This window comes from Trachemys scripta, chromosome 7 (genome assembly GCF_013100865.1).
Source record: "Trachemys scripta elegans isolate TJP31775 chromosome 7, CAS_Tse_1.0, whole genome shotgun sequence".
NCBI lineage: Eukaryota > Metazoa > Chordata > Testudines > Emydidae > Trachemys > Trachemys scripta.
In genome coordinates this window covers 110857533-110875822 of record NC_048304.1, presented here as the reverse complement: position 1 = coordinate 110875822, position 18290 = coordinate 110857533, and the positions used below count along the sequence as shown (strand labels likewise).

Sequence of the window (18290 nt, the reverse complement as noted above, 5' to 3'; positions counted from 1 at the left end):
AAAATAAATATGCTGAATCCATGAGCCTCTAATCAAACTTTGAGTTAAAGGCTGGTTTTCTATATTAAGAAAGAATCGGGAGGAAATAGCTAACTTTTGAGGTCAAGCTTTTAAAAAAACGGCAAAATAGATCAAGCCTATGTAACTTCAATGTCATTTTCAAGAGACTTAGGCAAATAGGAACATAAGCTTCAGTCACTTTCGTGTAGGCATATTTACTACAGTTTATCCCTCTGTTTAATAAATCGTTTAGCTGTAAACATAAAACATGTTTTGATAAGAAGTTTATGTGTCTAAAACATTTAAGATTGTTTTGTTTAATCAAAGTAAGTTTTATACTCTGTTTTATGTGTTTAATTAAATTTCAGTTACCATCTTAATGCAACTTGACACAAATCATGAGCAAAAAAGTTAATTATCTAGTAAATCAGTATGTCATTCTCCATTTTCTAACTAAAAATGTACAATTATTAATCTGAAAATATTAAGCTATATGTTTGCTTAAATAAATGTATATAGTTATAAATGTATACAGTTTTGCTTCCTTAGTAGCAGAAAGATGTACCAATTCTAGCATGAAGGCTCATTTAGTTGTAAACCAACAAGTTTTAATGGTTATATTAATTAATAAGAATGCAACTCTCTCTAGAAAATAACTAACATACAAATGGAAAAGTTGGTTTAAATCATTGATTTTAATAAAGGCTTCCCACTTGATTTAAATCAATGATTTAAAAATCAATCCACCCTACCAAAAACTTTTGCTGTTATATTAATACAACTTTTTTTTTTTTTTAATTTTATGTGAATTTGGCTCTTTTGAAAGTTAATACTACTACTAATCCTTCTAGTACTCAGAGGCAACATGAACTAACGGATAGGGCAGCAGACTGGAAATCTGGTTCCTACTCCTGTCTCTGGCACTAGCTGTTGTATGATCTTGGGCAAGTCACTTCACCTCTTTGTGTCTTTGTTTCTCCTCCCCACATTTGGTCCATCTTATCTATTTAGAATGCACACAATTTGCAGTAGGGACTGCCTCTTACTGTGTGTCTGTAGAGTGCCTAACAGAATGGGTTCTGATCCCAGTTGAGGCCTCTAGGTACTACTATAATACACATTTATAACAAGCTAATGCCAAACAACCTTCTCTACACCTCTGCTGAAGTGCCAAAATCTTGACTACAACTATTCCTGGGGGAATTCTGCACCACTGCGCATGCACAGAATTTATGTCCCCTGCAGATTTCTTTGCTTCCCCACAGAAAAATGACTTTCTGACGGGGAAGCAAAGGGAAGCCACAAAAGTGGTCATGCGACCCTCCCCAGCAGTATGTTTCAGTGGCCCAAGGCAGCTGCCAGAGAAGTAAATCACTGTGGGGCAGGAGGCGGGACCGGGAAAGACCCAGCTGGCGGCTCCTACCCTGCGCCAGGCTCAGCTGCTAGTCCTGGCTGGGATGGGGAGGACAGGACTTCCTCTTCCCCTGCATGGCATCCGGAGCCGGGTCAGACCCAACCCCATATTTCTCCCCCGACTGCAGGAAGCTCTGCCAACCTCCTCTCCGCCTCCCCCGCTACCTGCACCCATCACACCTCATCTGCAGGTGCAGGGATCCCTGTACAGGGAGCTGTTCTCCCATCTGCCCAACCCCCATGCATCCAGACACCCTCATGCCCAGACCCTTCCACTGAGCCTCATCCCGCAATCAGAATCCCCCCGATAAACCCCACTCCCCCTGCCCCTGGATCACCCGACGAGCCACCCGCACCCAGATGCCCACCCCATCGAGCCCCAACCAGCTGCACCTGGATCCCTACCCCACTGAGCCCGACTGCCCACTGAGCCCCCCACACCCATAGCCCCCTGCAGAGCTCTATCCCCCCCACACACCCAGATCCCCCTGATGAGCCCAAATCACCTTCACCTGGACCCCACACTGCAGAGTCCCATTACCCTTGCACCCAGAACCCCCTCCCTCCCAACAAGCCCCTGTGCATCCAGATCCCCCCTCCCACGCACATCCCACTGAACTGCACGCACCCGCAGACTGCCCCACACAGAACCCTCTCAACCCCACCTGGATCCCCCAACACTAAGTCCCTCCACACTTGGATCCTGCCTTGCTGAGCCTGCTTGCCCACACCTGGCAAGGAGGGGCAGTGCCCTGAGGTGTTTCTGGGGCAGGCCTGGTCCTTGCACTTGTCAGGGTTCGGTGCAGCCTCACCGCTGAGTCTATGTCCCGGGGGGAGCTGCACAGGTGATCTCCCACCTCTGCGTACTGTGTCTTGTGCTCCCCAATGCCATGCTGGAGCCTCCACATTTATTTGACAAATAAAATTTGCAGAATTTTAAAATATTCTTCGCAAAATTTTTGGTTTTTGTTGCAGAATTTTTAATTTTTTGGCACAGAATGCCCTCAAGCGTATACAATCTCCAGTTCCTTCCTTTGTTTTTTTTCCCTCCCTCAGCAGAGGCTAACAATGCCAATAAACATGTAATATGGATCACATAATGAATCATAGGATAAGACCTCCAAGAACTCGAACACTGATGAAATGTTAGGAATTAACCTCACAGTTTCACAGACGAATAAAGAGAAGCACACTCAGTAACTATATCACCCTCTCAGGCCAATGAAGAGGCATTTTGGTAGAATTATCATGGCAGACTAATAGCTCCTTCAGAGACATTACAAAGTCATGACAATTTTTACTATAGAACACATTTTGTCCATCCCCTTCTAGGTCTCCTCCAGTGGCCACCTACACTGCTACTTCCCTAGCCAACAGGACTCTTTTTAGAAACTGCTCCTCATCCTCTTACATATACTTAGTTTTCAACTCAACTCCCTGTAGTTTCTCATGTTTACGCCTCCATACTGAGGAGTTCAGTCGTCTAGCATAAATTCTAATGACAGCAATAACTGTACTGGGAATGACCAGGTAGAAATATATCATAGAATACATTAATGTCAGAAACAACAGTGTAATTTGGATCCAGAGAAATGGAGATAGAATAAGACGGATGAGATTGGTTTTGTGACCTCTTAAACTTACATTTAGATAAAGACAGCACACGACTATGGGGTTTATTTGTTCAGACACAGCACAATATATGGCCACTCCCACAATAAGTGAAGTGGACTGATTCATTTGAAATAGTACGTCATTTTACAAAGTTCTACGTGACATTGTGCAGGTTTGTACTTTAATTGCTGCTATATCTACTCCTGCCCTGAATTTCTGCATTTCTTTATGTAGTTAAACAGCAAACAGCTGTAGTTAGACAGCAATGTTTGTATGTGCATATAGGTTTCGGTGTTTAACTTTGTATTTGAACACTTCTATTTTAGAACTTATTTCCCATTTTCAGATCCTGTTTTCACTTCCCGATTGCAGGCTGAGTCTGAGTCATCACTGCTCTGATATTACTCTAAGGAAGCTGAAAGAATTCTACCAGACTGCTGTTCCTTTTGGCACAGTCCCACACTTTAATGAGAGATTATCAACTCCCCAAATAGAACAATTAGAAAATAACTGAATGGAAAATAATCGGAGATTTGTAAATTTTCTAATAACGGTGATCGAAATTCTACGTTTTTATTAGATTTAAAGAGATCTTACAAAAAGTGCTAGAAGTACAACTGATCCGTCTACCTCAGATTTTCTAAGAGATGCTCTTTACAGATTGTGTCTGTTATTTTTAACTCCTCAGGGATACAGGAAAAATAATCAGTGTATAGGGAAACTTTATTAAAGTACTTTGTGTGTGAGAGAAGGATTGGCTCCTTTATTTAGTACATCTTAGGTTTTAAGTCCAGAAGGTCTTTGTTTTTCCCATCGCTTTCTCAGACAGTGAGAAAGATAAAGATGTGTAGCTGTTTGTAGATTTGGAGAGGAAAAACAGTCTTCTGGTTAAGGCACTGGACTGGAACAAGAGATGTGGGTTCAAGTCCTGGCTCTCTTACTGAATTCCTGCAACACTTTGGGCAAGTCTTTTCATCTATGTCTCGGTATACAAAAATATATACTTCCTTCCCCCCATGCTTCGTCTACCTTGTCTATTTAGCTTGTAAACTCTGTGAGACAAGAATTGTCTCTTACTATGTGTTTGTATGGTGGCTAGAACACTAAGGCTTTGATCTCTGTTGGGGCCTGTAGGCACTATCACAATCTGAATACCAATTGTTGCTTCTGAGATTTAAATCTTTTGGGAGAAATTTAAAATTATTTATCCTTATGATTAGTTTCTTATGAAAATATATCATTCATTTTATGATTGTGACCAATTATTTTTATTTCTAAAGGAGTAAAGAGTTACTCTAATTATCTGAAGGGGGAAAAAAACGGTCTGGATTTGCTGTGTCTATTGTTTATCATAGGTCAATGCTGGTAGGTGCTAAGCTTGTCTTTATTGCTGGCTTTGTGCTCATCTGAGATTTCTAGATGGGGAGAACATCTGTTACTTCTGAAGAATGCAGATTCAGTAACCATCTAATGAATTAAAGTGAACTTATCCCTCTGAATTTTTGATACAGATGTTGCAGGCCAGAGACTGATGAGAGCATTTTCTAAGTGCAGGGAGAGGGAGAGAAGAGCAGGGTAGAGGTGATTAATTTTGTAATTGTTGAAAAATTATAAATACTTTTATTAAACAAGTAGGGCAGCAACAGGCAGTGCCCAAGAGGCAATGTGGCAGGTAATTTAATTTTCCCCATCTGGCTCCTTTTTCTAAGGATCCAGCTTGGGGAAATGGGGAGGTAGAAGTGGAAAGCTCTGTCCAAGTGACGGCAGTAGACAAGAGCTGAGAGGCCACAAGCCCCATGAAATAGAGCTGAAATAGGACTGCATTCCAGGCACCCAGTTCTCTGCTAAGGAACATGGAAGGTGCCTTTAATCTGCTGGTGTCACTAGCAAGAGTCAGCCCCTTACCCAATATAAGCAGCTGCATCTACTCCCACCAGCATTTCTCCTACTCCCTGAATAGCTGCCAAGCACAGGACAAAAACTCCCTTTCATCCCAGGTTTAGAAATATAAATCACTAATCCTTTTCTAGAGTAGACTCGTAGCACCTTGCAGGATCAGGCATCTAAGGGTATATCTACACCGCAAAAAGAGACCCACGGCAGTGAGACTCAGGACCCGGGTCAATTGACTCAGGCTCGTGCTGCAGAGCTAAAATTAGCAGTGTAGGCGTTTCGGCTCACGCTGGAGCCTGGGCTCTGAAGCCTGGCGAGAGGAGAGGGTCTCAGAGCCTGGGTTCCAGCCCAAGCTTGAATGTCTGAACTGCTACTTTTGGCCTTGAAGCGTGAGCTCAAGTCAGTTGACACAGGCTCCGAGACTTGTTAAGATGGGGATTTTTTTTGCTGTGTAATCATTGCCTCAAGTAACCTTTTAGGGTTTCACTCAACTTCTTACCATAACCCCTCCCTCTACTGCCATAATTAAGGGTGTGCTACACACTTCTGGGTGTATTATACCAAAATTCTGTGAGGGCACCGTATTTTATTTTTATAGTTTTCACTTATTCAAGGTGATCATGGTTTTGATCTACATAGATCAAGCATAAATGCATTTATTCCCCGACAGGAGATGCAAGGGTATTTGGACAACTTATTTTTTCGGATTCTAACCACATCAGTAGTAAATGGGTTGCACTTTATATAATAGACAAAATCAGTGACATATGTAGCACGTAAGGAAAGATTTTCCACATACGTTCAATTGAAAGGAAGCTATGTAGTGCTTAAAGGTTTCCTTACCTGTATATTTGTTCATAGGAGATAGGGATGTAGTCACCAGGACTCTGAGTTAAAAGCTGATCTATGGCACTGTCCAACTTTGGCCAATATGTGCTCTTATAATCTTCAATGGTTATAACATTCATTACTATGAAAAGAAAAAAAGAAAAAACTGTGTTTTACTGCACTTTTAGCCGAGGTACTCAGAGGCTGGTGAACTGTCAGATCACAACTGATAAGCACGCAAAGAACTTCATATGAATAAGTGCATTTAATCTTTGTTAGGATACACCCATCTTTCACAATAGAGGTTATACCCCAATTTGAATCTCATGTTTACTGAAATGGAAAGGTTGCTAAGTCAGTGTTTTGTGGCCCCAAAAAATAGTTAGCAATTCTGCTGTGAAAGGGAAAATCACCACCCTGGAAGCTCCAATAATGATAATATGAAACAAACAGAAAGTGGCTCAGTGACTTGGCTTATAACATATTATGCAACTGTGTGGGAAACCAGAATTAAAGATTAACACTAAGCTCTCCCACGGCGGAAGAACAAGGGCAGGCTGGGAGCAACAGTTTCCCAGAACAATCCCTCTCAATTGGTATGCAAACAACAACCATGTTAAAGGAGACCATCAACTCTCGTGACTACAGGTTCATGAGTCAATGCAGCGACAATTTAGGACTTGTCTACATGGTGCCTTAGTCCATACTAAGTGGGCTGTAAATTATAACGTGCGCCAGCATATTGTGTGTTAACTGGCCTATGTGGACCCTGCTGGTGCAAACTCAGGGTATGTCTATGCTGTGTTTCAAAATCTGTGGCAAGTCTCAGACCCCAGGTCTACAGACTGACTCATGCTACAGCACTAAATGTAAGCCGTGTAGACATTTGGGCTCAGGCTGGAACTCTGGATCTGAAACCCACCCTCTCCCAGGCTTCAGAGCCTGAGTACCAACCCAAACCTGAACATCTACGCAGATGATTTTAGTGCCATAGCATGAGCTCAAGTCTCTAGACCCACCGCCACCAGTTTTAAAACAGTGTAGACATACCCTAAAAGTTCCCTAGTGTGTGTTGATGTAGACCATTAACACGCACTAGGGAACTTTTTGTGCATGCCAGCAAGGGGCCATATGAGCCAGTTAGTGCACAACACACTAGTGAACACTAGTCCCCATTGGCTGGGGTGTAAAGTAAGGCACCATGTAAACAAGCCCTATATCTTTCAGTGCCTTAGTCCTCCTTCTATAAGAGAAGCATAGTACACCCATACCTGGCAGGGATGTTGCAGGAAGCAATACATTAAAAATTGCAATGCACTCGGATATTATGGTAATGGGGGACGTAAGTTCCTAAGAATAAATATACTACTGAGCTCCACCACCATCCCACTTCTGTTTCCTGTGTCCTTTTCCCAACACACTTTGTGCATCCGCACAGGCATAGTCAAGCCCCTAACAGCTGAAATTAAAGCTCTCTCTCTCTTCTCAGAAAAGAAAGCTTGATTAACTACCCATGGAATTGTTCCATGGATCAGCCATTCTAGAATGGACAACACCTTTTTCCTCAAAAACACACAGTGTATTGCATTAGCAGGACCATCTTGCTAGCTCTTGCTCTCAGAGGCCTTGGCTACACTGGCAATTCACAGCACTGCACTTGCTGCGCTCAGGGGTGTGAAAAAAACACACACCCTGAGCGCAGCGAGTGCAGCGCTGTAAAGCGCCAGTGTAATCAGCGCCAGCAGAGCTGCACGCTTGCTCACAGCACTGCAAGCTATTCCACTCGGAGAGGTGGAGTACTTGCAACGCTGCTAGAAAGCTCTTGCAGCACTGGCGGCGCGACTACACTCACGCTTCACGCGAGTGTAGCCAAGGCCTAGAGAGTTTGAACACAAGTTTCAACTAACCCAAAGACACTGGATAGTCAACACAACACAATACAGAGCATGCTTTTTCCCAAATCTGAACTGATCAGTTCAAAAGTGTATTATCATCTGAGCAGGGAGCTTGGTGCTGTACAGAGCAGAAGAAGAGATTGCTCCAGTTCCAAATCACTCACATTCTAAATGGACAACATAAATTCAAACAATGTTTTGGAGAGGGCTATAGTCAGAAACCATGAAGGTATTTTAAATACATTTCTAAATGTAGCATCACTACTCTATTTGGTGGATTAAAACTGATGGGATTAGTGAACTAAACATGTTTTAGTTTGCGATTTGAATGAAGGGAGCGTGGTAGCTTAATGCAACAAGAGGGACAGAATTTCAGGCAAAACGTGCAATATGAAAGACTGCACTAACACAAAAAAAGAAAGCTATAAAGGGCATGGAAAGAGGTGTGAGTCAGGCAAGTGTCTGAATAGTAGCAGTGGCAGCAGAACCGAATTGCAAAGATTTCTCAGTAGAATGGTACTTTACATATTTCTTCTTATAGCATTTAGTTCAGATTCAGCAGTTTTGCCGACTGGGTAACTCTACAATGCTATACTGCCAGCCCATCTTGGCAAAACTAACTATCTGTTCACTCTTGTTTAATATTTGTTATACATTCTGTTCATTACAAATGGATGGACACTAGAGGCTTTAGGACACTCAGCAGTGTATGTTGCACTCCTATCGAGTACTGTAGCCTGCCTTAGCCACACCTAAACCTTCATTCGGACAGCATGCCACTATACTCCAGCAAATCTGCGAAGTGAAAGTTATCTACGACACTAAGGACTAGAGCCACAAAGGGGACATAAAGTCTATGAGTCTATGAGACAAGCTTAGCATTACAACATGTAACATTTAGGTGCCCTGTCACCTAGTGGAATCTACGTCCCCAAGCTGGGCACGCAGGCTCCCTATGCAATGCCTGGGGAGAGTGATGCATCCAAGAATGGGATCCACAAAAGCCAGCAAGATGAGTGGGGAGCCGCCTAAGCTAGCCAACAGGAAATGCTGAGGAGAGCAATATAAATAATTAAATAGTCATTGGAGCATAAGACCAAAGTTCAAGTCCCCACCTTCCAGGAGAATGCCTGCACGCTGTGCTGGAAAATCAGTCTTGCTCTCTTTGGCACAATGAATATTTAAATAATTTATACAAAGTGGCACAGCTTCAGCTTGACAGAATAATACCCACACCCGGGCTTAGAGTGCTCACTTGGGAGGTGGGAGACCTAGCTTCAAGAGCCTTCTCGAAATCAGGCAGAGAGGGGACTTGAACCCAGATCTCTCACATCCAAGGTGAATGTCCTAACCAGTGGGTTATTGTGCATAAGGGAGAGACCAACTTCTTCTCCTTGGATTTTTATGCATGGCCTGATCCAGTAGGACGCCTCAGAATATGCCTACAGGATTTGGCCCTGCAGGAGAGACAAGCAGGGAAATATTTAGTCTGAGCATCCTTCAGGGCTTAGTCACCAAGCTGCTCAGTGGTGTTAGGATTAAGGCAGCTGTGAACATGGCCGGCGGCAGGGGAACTTTACAGGTGGGAATTTAGGCACCTACATGGTTAGGTGGCAGCTGACTAGGGGTTTTGAGGATTTAATTTCCGGATTTAGGTGCTCAAAGTGGCAATTAGGTACCTAAACTGCTTTATGGATCTAGCCCTAAAACTCAGTTGTCCAGTGTCTGGGTAGCTATTCTCAACAATACCTTACATGTAGCTTTGGACAGCCCAATCTGCTTTTATTAAAAAGAATGTTGGGATATTTAAAGTCCATTTGGTCACCAGAGGAAGAAGAGACTTTAGTTTAAAGTCTCATCCAAAAGATAATGCCTCCATGCAGCCAACACTAAATATTAGTCCAAACCCTTGTGTAGATTTGAGTGTAATTAAACTAAGCTACAGTGACAAAGAAAATGAGTGACCTAAGAACTAATTTGGAACTAAATGGAATCAATTTTTAAACAGAGTTATAAGCTCTATCAATGTTTTTGTGGCACCACAAAGAATTAAGCACTAGAAACCTGAAAAACTATTCAGTTTCAGTCTTGAAGAGGGAAAGGGTAAAGTGACACTTTTATGAATAAAGCTCTGATACAGGTAGTGGTTGCAGTGTACTAACTGGCTGGAATTTATTGATTTTGGAAGTACTGTGTAGTAGATTTTAATTAGAAAGCTATTACAAACACTATTTATTCCATTCAGGAGTAAAGTGCACTTGATTGCCACACACACTTGAACTGAAGCCAACCAAAATGTTTATATATCAAACAGTCCAATGACTATAAACTGTTCAATTTCTGCTCATTTTATTCTTTAAATAAAAAAAATAAAAAAATTACTCCAGAGTTCTAAGAACTCTCGCTCTCATATACATCACATCCCTTTCTTTCCCACCCATATCTACTAACACAGAACAAATGCTGAATTAGTACAATACTGCCTGATGATCAGGTTTGTGGGGGTAACATTGAGATTGTGCAAAAACAGTTTTATCGAGAGCAAGGGCAGGGTGGAGGGTAGGGAGACCAACTCTGAGTTTTTAGGTGAATTATTTGTATTTTTTCCATTTGTTTATGAATATCACAAATATTTGAAAGTAGAGGGTTTGGGGGGGTTATTGTTTTTAAAACACCAACATCATTAGTCTCCAGTTTTAATCTGTAAGTGAAAACATTCTAAAATATTAGAAGAAAATTCTTTACAATTCTCCAAAGGGCAGCTGATAATATGGTTCTACATAAATCTGGCAACATATTTTTATTTATTTTTTCAGTGTTGAAATCATCCAGTGGCTATTTCACATTCAAATCATAGTAAATGTGAAAGCTGCTGATCAATCCTGCAAACCACCGATTACCAGCTATCACCGTATGATTTTATCTGATGCACTATGACTACTGTTGAAACAAGTGGTAGAAAACCGGTGATTGAAAGGACAGAAGTAAACCAAACAATTCTTCCCAGGTAAATTGTAAACACTGCCAAGATTTGAAAAGTAGCAAGATAGAAGGAATTTGTGCTCATCTCAGAAAGTGTAGAAATTCAGTTTCTTCAGAGCCTAAAGTCAAATGTGCCACTGAATTAAATGTTGTCTATTAAAGTGGAAAAGCAGAATGCTGATGAGTTTTATTCTGTAACCAATATTTTCAATGTCATGGTCATAACTGAAATATAGTCAAAAAATATTCATGTTCCAGGCCTTCCATGAACTCTTCTACATCAACTTCATTCAGAAGCTGTCCAAATGCCAAAAAACAGCAAAGCGCAATCAATAATTGTCATTAAAATAAACTTGAAATTGATAAGAAAGCTGCAGAGTTCTTTTTATGCTAACATCACTTCCTGTATAGCACAAAGTGACAAATTAAAAAAAAAGACTGAAGCACTTTGTCCCTGAACACTCTTCCAGACAGATTTAAATTCACAGATCGACTAATAGATCCTGCAAGTGAAGAAATTTTAAAGGAAAAACTAAAAGAGTTAACATGGACATTAATGCAAGGCGATTAGTCTAACATGAAAAGTGAACCAACAATAGCTACATGTATCCATGTAGAAAAAAAAAATCTGTGCCTACTTATTGCTATTAATTATATGTCAAAGTAAAACAGAAGAATATTGTGTCCAAATTGCCAAGAATGCCTATGCATGTCAAGGTCTGACAAGGGGCTATTTGTCATTTATTCAGACAACAAAAATAAAATGACAGCAGAGAGAGAGAATTTAGCAGGAATAATCCCAAACTTCTGACGTGAGGATGTACAGCACACTTTTTAAATCATATTGAGAAAATAGTAATACCTAACACAACCCTAAACCACACTGTGAAAACTCAAGAATTCTTCCAAAAACACCATTAACCTCAAACAGAATCCCGCGGCTTCCCTGATATAAAATCCAATCACATCAGCTTGTGGCTACCATTATGGGTCTGGTCTCTGCGGCTCTACAGAAATTTAAAGAAGCTTTTTCATCAGTTCCAAAGGCGTATCCAACCTTACCCACGCTCAGATGACTTTGCAATCAACAACAGAGCTTTTATAGTTTCTAAAGCACCTATAGGGACCCACTCCTTCTCAGAGAGAACATCCAAACAGTGGTTGCAAACTGTCATGATGGCTAAATGCTAAATCATATGTTCTGTGTCTTTTGATTAGTTCACAAAGGTCTCACAGTCCATGGGATTTGTGAAGTGCATTATTCCAAAATAAAGAAAACTCAGCATAAGAGGAGAGGAGAAAAGCTGAAAATGCAGAAAGATTCATCAGCAGTGTTAAATGAGAGAGGCGAAAGCTTGACTGAAACTGGTTTGCATAGGGCCTCCATATTGCCAATGGCAGCACTGACTCATTTTTCAGCAAAAAAGCAACCCGCACATTTTCCTGCAAGATCATCCAGAAGTGCCAAGAGTAATGTAAATCTTTATTCTCCACTACAGTGCAAGCCCTATTTAATAGGTCTTAGGTAATTCAGATCAGGAAGAGCCAGTTGGAAGAAACTGCATTATAGGCAATTGCAAAGCACGGTTGAAAGAAATCCAACTAAATTAGCAAAGCCTGCTAGATAGTGTCATTCAAATATATCAATATATCCAAGCACATCTTGCATCTCATATTTTTATTCATTTAACAATAAAAGAAAAATAACTCTAGTTTTCCTCCTGCAATCACCATTCACAACTATAACAAATTAGTTCTAAGAATGAATACTTTTGGAAAACAGTCTGTCATATGCTGCATGAAGAGTTTACCTGTAGAAATTGTTGCTTTTCATACGATGACCATTCCATATTGTTCTTTGTTTTTAGACAAAGTAGTACAGGAAGTTAAAAGAATGTCCAATGGCACTTTCCCCCAGCTGCGGCCCGGCATAATGTAGCAAGATTATGAATCCATTCTGTGGTTGCATTTCACACCACTACTTCCCACTCACAATGCTTACCAAGAGTAAATTTCAAACTTTTTGTCTACATCAATGGATTTGTTTACACAGAAAAATGAACATACAGAATGCTTTATAACTAAGTTCTTACATAAATTGGGTAAACACATGTCAGCATATCTGACGATCATGCGTGCTGCTAGCTGCACTGCCAAACAAGGATTTTATTAAGCTGAGCAACAAACCCATATTGGCCATGTTTGCAAGTAGGGCAAAAGCCTAACTTAAAACAGTTTACAGCCACATTGTGCATTGATGCAAACTGCGCTTTATCCATTTTTTCTACAATTATCTTATGATCTGATTAAAACACAGATAAATTCTCAATATTTTAAGTAAAACGACATGAATTGACTCTCTAATGACCTTAGAAAAAACCTACAAAATGAACAGCTTCTATAAATATTAGGTTTATAATCATCTATCTGGCGATGAACAACACAGCTTGCACCAGAGAAGTAATTTATTTTAAATCTTTTATGGGAACAAAAGGAGGACAGTGTGAAATTAAATATGCAATATCAAGTCTATCTAGTTTTAAGTCTACCAACCCTACCAGAATATCATTTATATATTAAACTAGATTTGACCCTCCCCCCCCCATATGTATTTAAAAGGGTCAGCCTTCAAACATCTCCCCCTACAAGCCTGCAGGAGTAGTTAGACAAAAAAGTACACTGGTTGGCAACTAAACCAGAAACAAAACCAACACACTGCATGTAAATTAATATTACACCGCCAGTCATTATTTTCTATTTTGCAGGAAGGAAACAAGAGAGCGGGATCTATTCAGATGTTACCGGACTTCAAATTTATCAAGAGATGGAAAAACCATTCACAGAGGATTGAGACAGTATAGGGCAAGAGCAAGAAGAGTGAAATTAACATGCTCCTAGTCAGGTCTACTCTGCTGCCTGGGAGTATTCTGTTTAAAATCTTGTCTACCTTTAGAAAACTGCCCCTTCATGACATGAGGATCAGCAATGGATCCAACTGCACTCGTGCTGAAAACTGCAAGACTGAAGAGTAGTTTAGACCAGCGTTTCTCAAATGGTGCCACCAGTGGATTTTTTTGCAGCCATGACAGCCTCCAAAGCATGAGCAGAGAGGGACAAGTGGGGAACAAAGAAGCAGCCCCTCCCTGCAGCACCCTGCTGTTGCTTCTGAGTAGCTGTTACCAAAGACAGCGAGATGTACCACTTTGGTGTTTATGCTGGTGCTGCCTGCAGGGATCGGTGCCCTGCACTGCGCATCCTCCTTGTGGGCTCCGGGCAGCACCTCTGGAGATAAGTGGGGCCAGTGCCGGAGGCAGCTCGTCAGCGGAAGCAGCTGCGGCACTCAGTCGCTGGGGCGCTCCCCCGGGCAGCTCCCCCGTTCCCCCCAGCTGGGGCACGGGAAGCCTGGGACTCCACTGATGGCCGGTGAGTGCCCAGTCTTGCTGAAGCGCCGGAGGAGGCAGGAACAGAGAGAGGGGTTGGCACTTCCCACGCCTGGGGCCGCACTCGCTGTTTACATTGCTGTAGGTACCACAGTTGTTCAACAGGCTTGGCAGCTCCCCGGCACTGTGCGGGGCTCCCGCTCCAGGACACACTCCGAGCACAAGAATAGGAGCAAAGTCTGGGTGTGCTGGGGAGCTCTATTTACTACCGCCTTCCTACTGCATAAATATATTACAATGATTTGGACGTGTATATGTGAATATTTATTTGTTTTTCCTAAAGTTAATTAAGTGTTTTAGGAAAAATTGTAAGAGCCACCACCAGCAAGAGTTAGTGGCCGCACTCTGAGGCCACCAAAAAATTTGATGTGAGAACACCTGGTTTAGACAATAAGCTGCTGCTGAGGTGGTGAAGGCAGGAGAGAAATTGTTGGTTTGTCTCTCCTCTTCCATCTCCTCACTCCTACACACTTATCTCTTCAAAACATCCTCAGAACACACCTGTGGAGTAATTATTATCCCCATTTTTCAGATGTAGAAACTAAGGCAAAGAGATTAAATGGTTTATCCAAGGCCAAAAATGGAGTCAGTGTCAGAGCCAGGATTAAAACACAGGAGTTCTTGGCCCTGCATTCAGATCACAGTGCCTCTATAGACTATACCATTTCGGCAGCAGCTGCAGAGGCTAAGATCTATGTTGCCCATGTACACGTACCACCAAGGTTTATCTGTGACAGGCCAAAGTGATCTATCATGGGGTTCTCAACCTTTTTTTTCTGAGCCCCTCCTCCCGCCAACATGCTATAAAAACTCCCCAGCCCACCTGTGCCACAACTACTGTTTTTCTGCATATAAAAGCCAGGGCCAGCGTTAGGGGATAGAAAGCAGGGCAATTGCCTGGGGCCCTACGCGACAGGGGCCCCCACAAAGCTGCATTGCTCAGGCTTCGGCTTCAGCCTCGGATGGCCCCAGACTCCAGCCCCCTGAAGTGGGGTCCCGGGTTTCTGCCCTGGGCCCCAGCGAGTCTAATGCTGGCCCTGCTTGGCGGACCCCCTGAAACCTGCTCGCAGCCACCTCAGGCCCCCGGTTGAGAACTACTGATCTATCACACTGAGGAGTTCTAATGAACCGAACACTTGTTTATGATTTCATAAATATTCCGATTAAACCATTTTACTAGTTTTTACATAGCAGTACTGGATAAGGGAATTCTAAAGATAAGTGAAGGTCTGCATACCTTCTAATACATAGCTATTTAATGGAAGCTCTGGGAACAAATGCTCAAATATGCTTTAAAACAAAAAGAAATCTGCCATTTTAATAATAGATCTATATTTTAGAAGACCCACACAACACAAAAGCAAACACAGTAGTTCCTCAAACCTAAAAAATAGAGTTGTCTGAAAACTGGAATTCACATTAAAAACAAAATTTCAGAATTTTTTGTGTAACAAAATTGCTCCAAAATAGAATGAAAAATTAAATTTCAAGATTTCTTGCAGAACCAGAATTCCTAAATTTCATTCAGAAGAAGCTGAAATGACATTCCATTTTGACCTTTCTGAAACTACCAAACTACCTTAAAGACTAAGGGATTTATTTGGGCATACGCTTTCGTGGGTAAAAAAACCACTTCTTCAACTGCATCTGAAGAAGTGGTTTTTTACTCACGAAAGCTTATGCCCAAATAAATCTGTTAGTCATTAAGGTGCCACCGGACTCCTCGTTGTTTTTGTGGCTACAGACTAACACGGCTACCTCTCTGATACTTGATACCAAACTGCCTGGAGCCCCAACTGCCCACCAGGTGAGGAGCCAGACAGCATGGGAAGTCCCAACTCTGAGGCAAGTGCGAAGCACGAGTGTGAAGGGATGCTTTCTACTTCCAACACAGTCAACAGTTCAAATATTTTTGTTCTTAGTTCACATTAGGCAAGGGCTGAGACAGTCAGGGAAGTGGACCAGTTTGAGAACAGACTCAAGGCCCATCCAGGTATGTGGGGGAAAGAGCGTGTTCAATGGGAAGGAGGAGCGAAAGACAGTGACAGTTTTAGCTAAGCAGTAGGATGAGAGAGGGGAGCACGTGGTGGGAGAGAGAACAGTTTCAGCCTTGACTCCAGAAAGTGGAGGGAAGGGTAGCTCAGACACACAGGCGAAGTCCCAGCTATAGCTCAGTTTTACAGAAGGGGGTGAGGAAGTGGCAGTTAGGGTAGACTCGCATGTGTAATACCAGGACAGGGTGTGAGACCCCAGACACAGAGTGTGAGCATGCGAGGGGCGGGGCGTGTGAGTGGTGACACTGGTACAGACTCCAGGCCAGGGCCCCCTGGTCACAGGGTGTATGTGTGGGAAGCTGGTGGGACCCAGGGGCAGTCTCGGGGTGGGGTGCAGACCTCTCTGGGGCGGGACAGGAGAGGGGCAGGCCAGGCTCTGTCACTCACAGAACTTGGAGGTGGAGGTGTTGATGGTGGCAGCAGCGACGGCTCCTCCCTTGCCAGCAGCCCCTGTAGAGTCACAGCCCTTCATCAGGCCATTGGCTTCTGGCACCATCTGGGCCTCTTCCTCCTCCTCCTGCTGCCCCCTCTGGGCCTTCCTATCCGCGGGCAGCTGCAGGGCCCGGTCCCCGAGGGGGGCCTGGGCATGGCCCGCAGGGTGCTGCTGCCTGTAGCCATCCACACCGGCCTCCCAGTTGTTATGGTTCTGATCGTCCATCATGGCCTCATAGCTGCTGCTGCTGCCCCCCTCCTCCTCCATGCTCTCCTCCTCCATCCTGCCCGGGGGAGGGGGGCCCCGCTCGGTCCGGCTGGGGGGGGGCGGGGAGCTCACAACCGACCTCCCATCCTGCACGTTACATCCCAGGGCTCAGAACCTCCGGCTCAGGAGGGCAGGGCAAAGCTGCGGAAAAGCAAACTCGAGCTTCAGCCGTAAAGCGCCGCTCCAAAGCCGCGACACTTTGCGGCGGCGGCGGTGGCTGAAGCGGAGCCTCCGCCCGATGCCGCCGCGGGGCACTATGGGGATCGTAGTCTACCAGGCCAGGGAGGCGGTAGGATGTATCACGTGACGTGGCCTCTGGCCATTGTTCCCGACGCCATGTCACTATAGGCAAAGGGCCAAAGCGTGGATGGGGCGAGTTGCTCAGCCTCACAGCGGGGGTGGTGGGCGGTACCCTCGCTGTGAATTGGGGGACTGACAGACCCTGTCCAGGAGAAGAGACCCCCCCACACCTGTCAGGGAAATACATTGTTTCTGTTGTGAGGGGTGGGGAAGGGAGACTCATTTCCAAATGTGAACAGAGTGTAATCCAATGATTAGTCATTTGTATTGCAGTAGTGCCTAGTGGGCCCAGTCAGGGATCAGGTCCCCATTGTGCTAGGCACTATCTGCTTCAGAGAGCATACAAACCTAGCTTCCTGACAAGACACAATGGTGGACAAAAGAGATGCAGCGTAGCCCACTCTCAATTTCATCACACCTCTCACAATATTTGGTGGTTTTCTTAACGTCCCAGCTCCTGTAATCATGTGACTGTGAGACGAGCGGCTTTCATTTTAAAAAGCCCTCATGGTTGTGGAGAAAAGTTTGAAAAAGTGATCTGAGTGTAACCCCACCCCCCAAAAAGGTCAAAACCCAAAAGGCAAATAAAAAGAACCCAAAATGGTAGTTTTAAAAAATAAAAATAAAAATCTCGTGATTTTTAAGACACTCGTGTGATTTTTGAACAGTTGGGTTTGGCAGTATTGAGGCAAATGGAGGGAAGGAAAAGGTAACAGTCGAAAAGCACTTTTCTGCATAATGAGCAGTAGTCTCAGCTCATTATCTGCATACCCCTTGCAGATAGGGTTGCCAGGTGTCAGACATGTCGGGCTCCTAGGCACAGGGGCTGGCACTGGGGCTCCACGCACTGTCCCTGCCCTGAGCGCCGGCTCTACAGCTCCCATTGGCTGGGAACCGTGGACAATGGGAGCTGCAGGGCAGTGCCTGCAGGCAGCATGCAGAGCCGCCTGGCCTCTCCACCTAGGAGCTGGACGTGCCAGCTGCTTTTGGGAGTCGCACAGGCTAGGGCAGACAGGGAGCCTGCCTTAGTCCTGCTGCGCTGCTGACTGGGAGCCACCTGAGGTAAGTGCTGCCCAGCCAGAGCCCACAACCTGAACCCCTGCCTGCACCCGAACCTCCTGCCCCAGGTCGGAACCCCCTCCCACACCCTAACTCTCTCCCGGAGCCTGCA

The 18290-nt window shown here is 43.8% G+C and overlaps 1 protein-coding gene across 1 annotated transcript in view; it reads right to left on the bottom strand.

Moving 5' to 3' along the window:
* Positions 1–16998, bottom strand: part of CACUL1 (CDK2 associated cullin domain 1) — a 74466-nt gene extending 57468 nt beyond the window's left edge. The window contains exons 1-2 of the mRNA XM_034777115.1: positions 16507–16998; positions 5764–5890 (exon numbers count right to left, since the gene is read on the bottom strand). Of these exons, the coding sequence (XP_034633006.1) occupies positions 5764–5890; positions 16507–16834 (455 nt within the window). The 5' untranslated portion in view covers positions 16835–16998. The remainder of the gene's footprint in view (positions 1–5763; positions 5891–16506) is intronic.
* Between the last annotated feature and the right edge of the window lie 1292 nt (positions 16999–18290).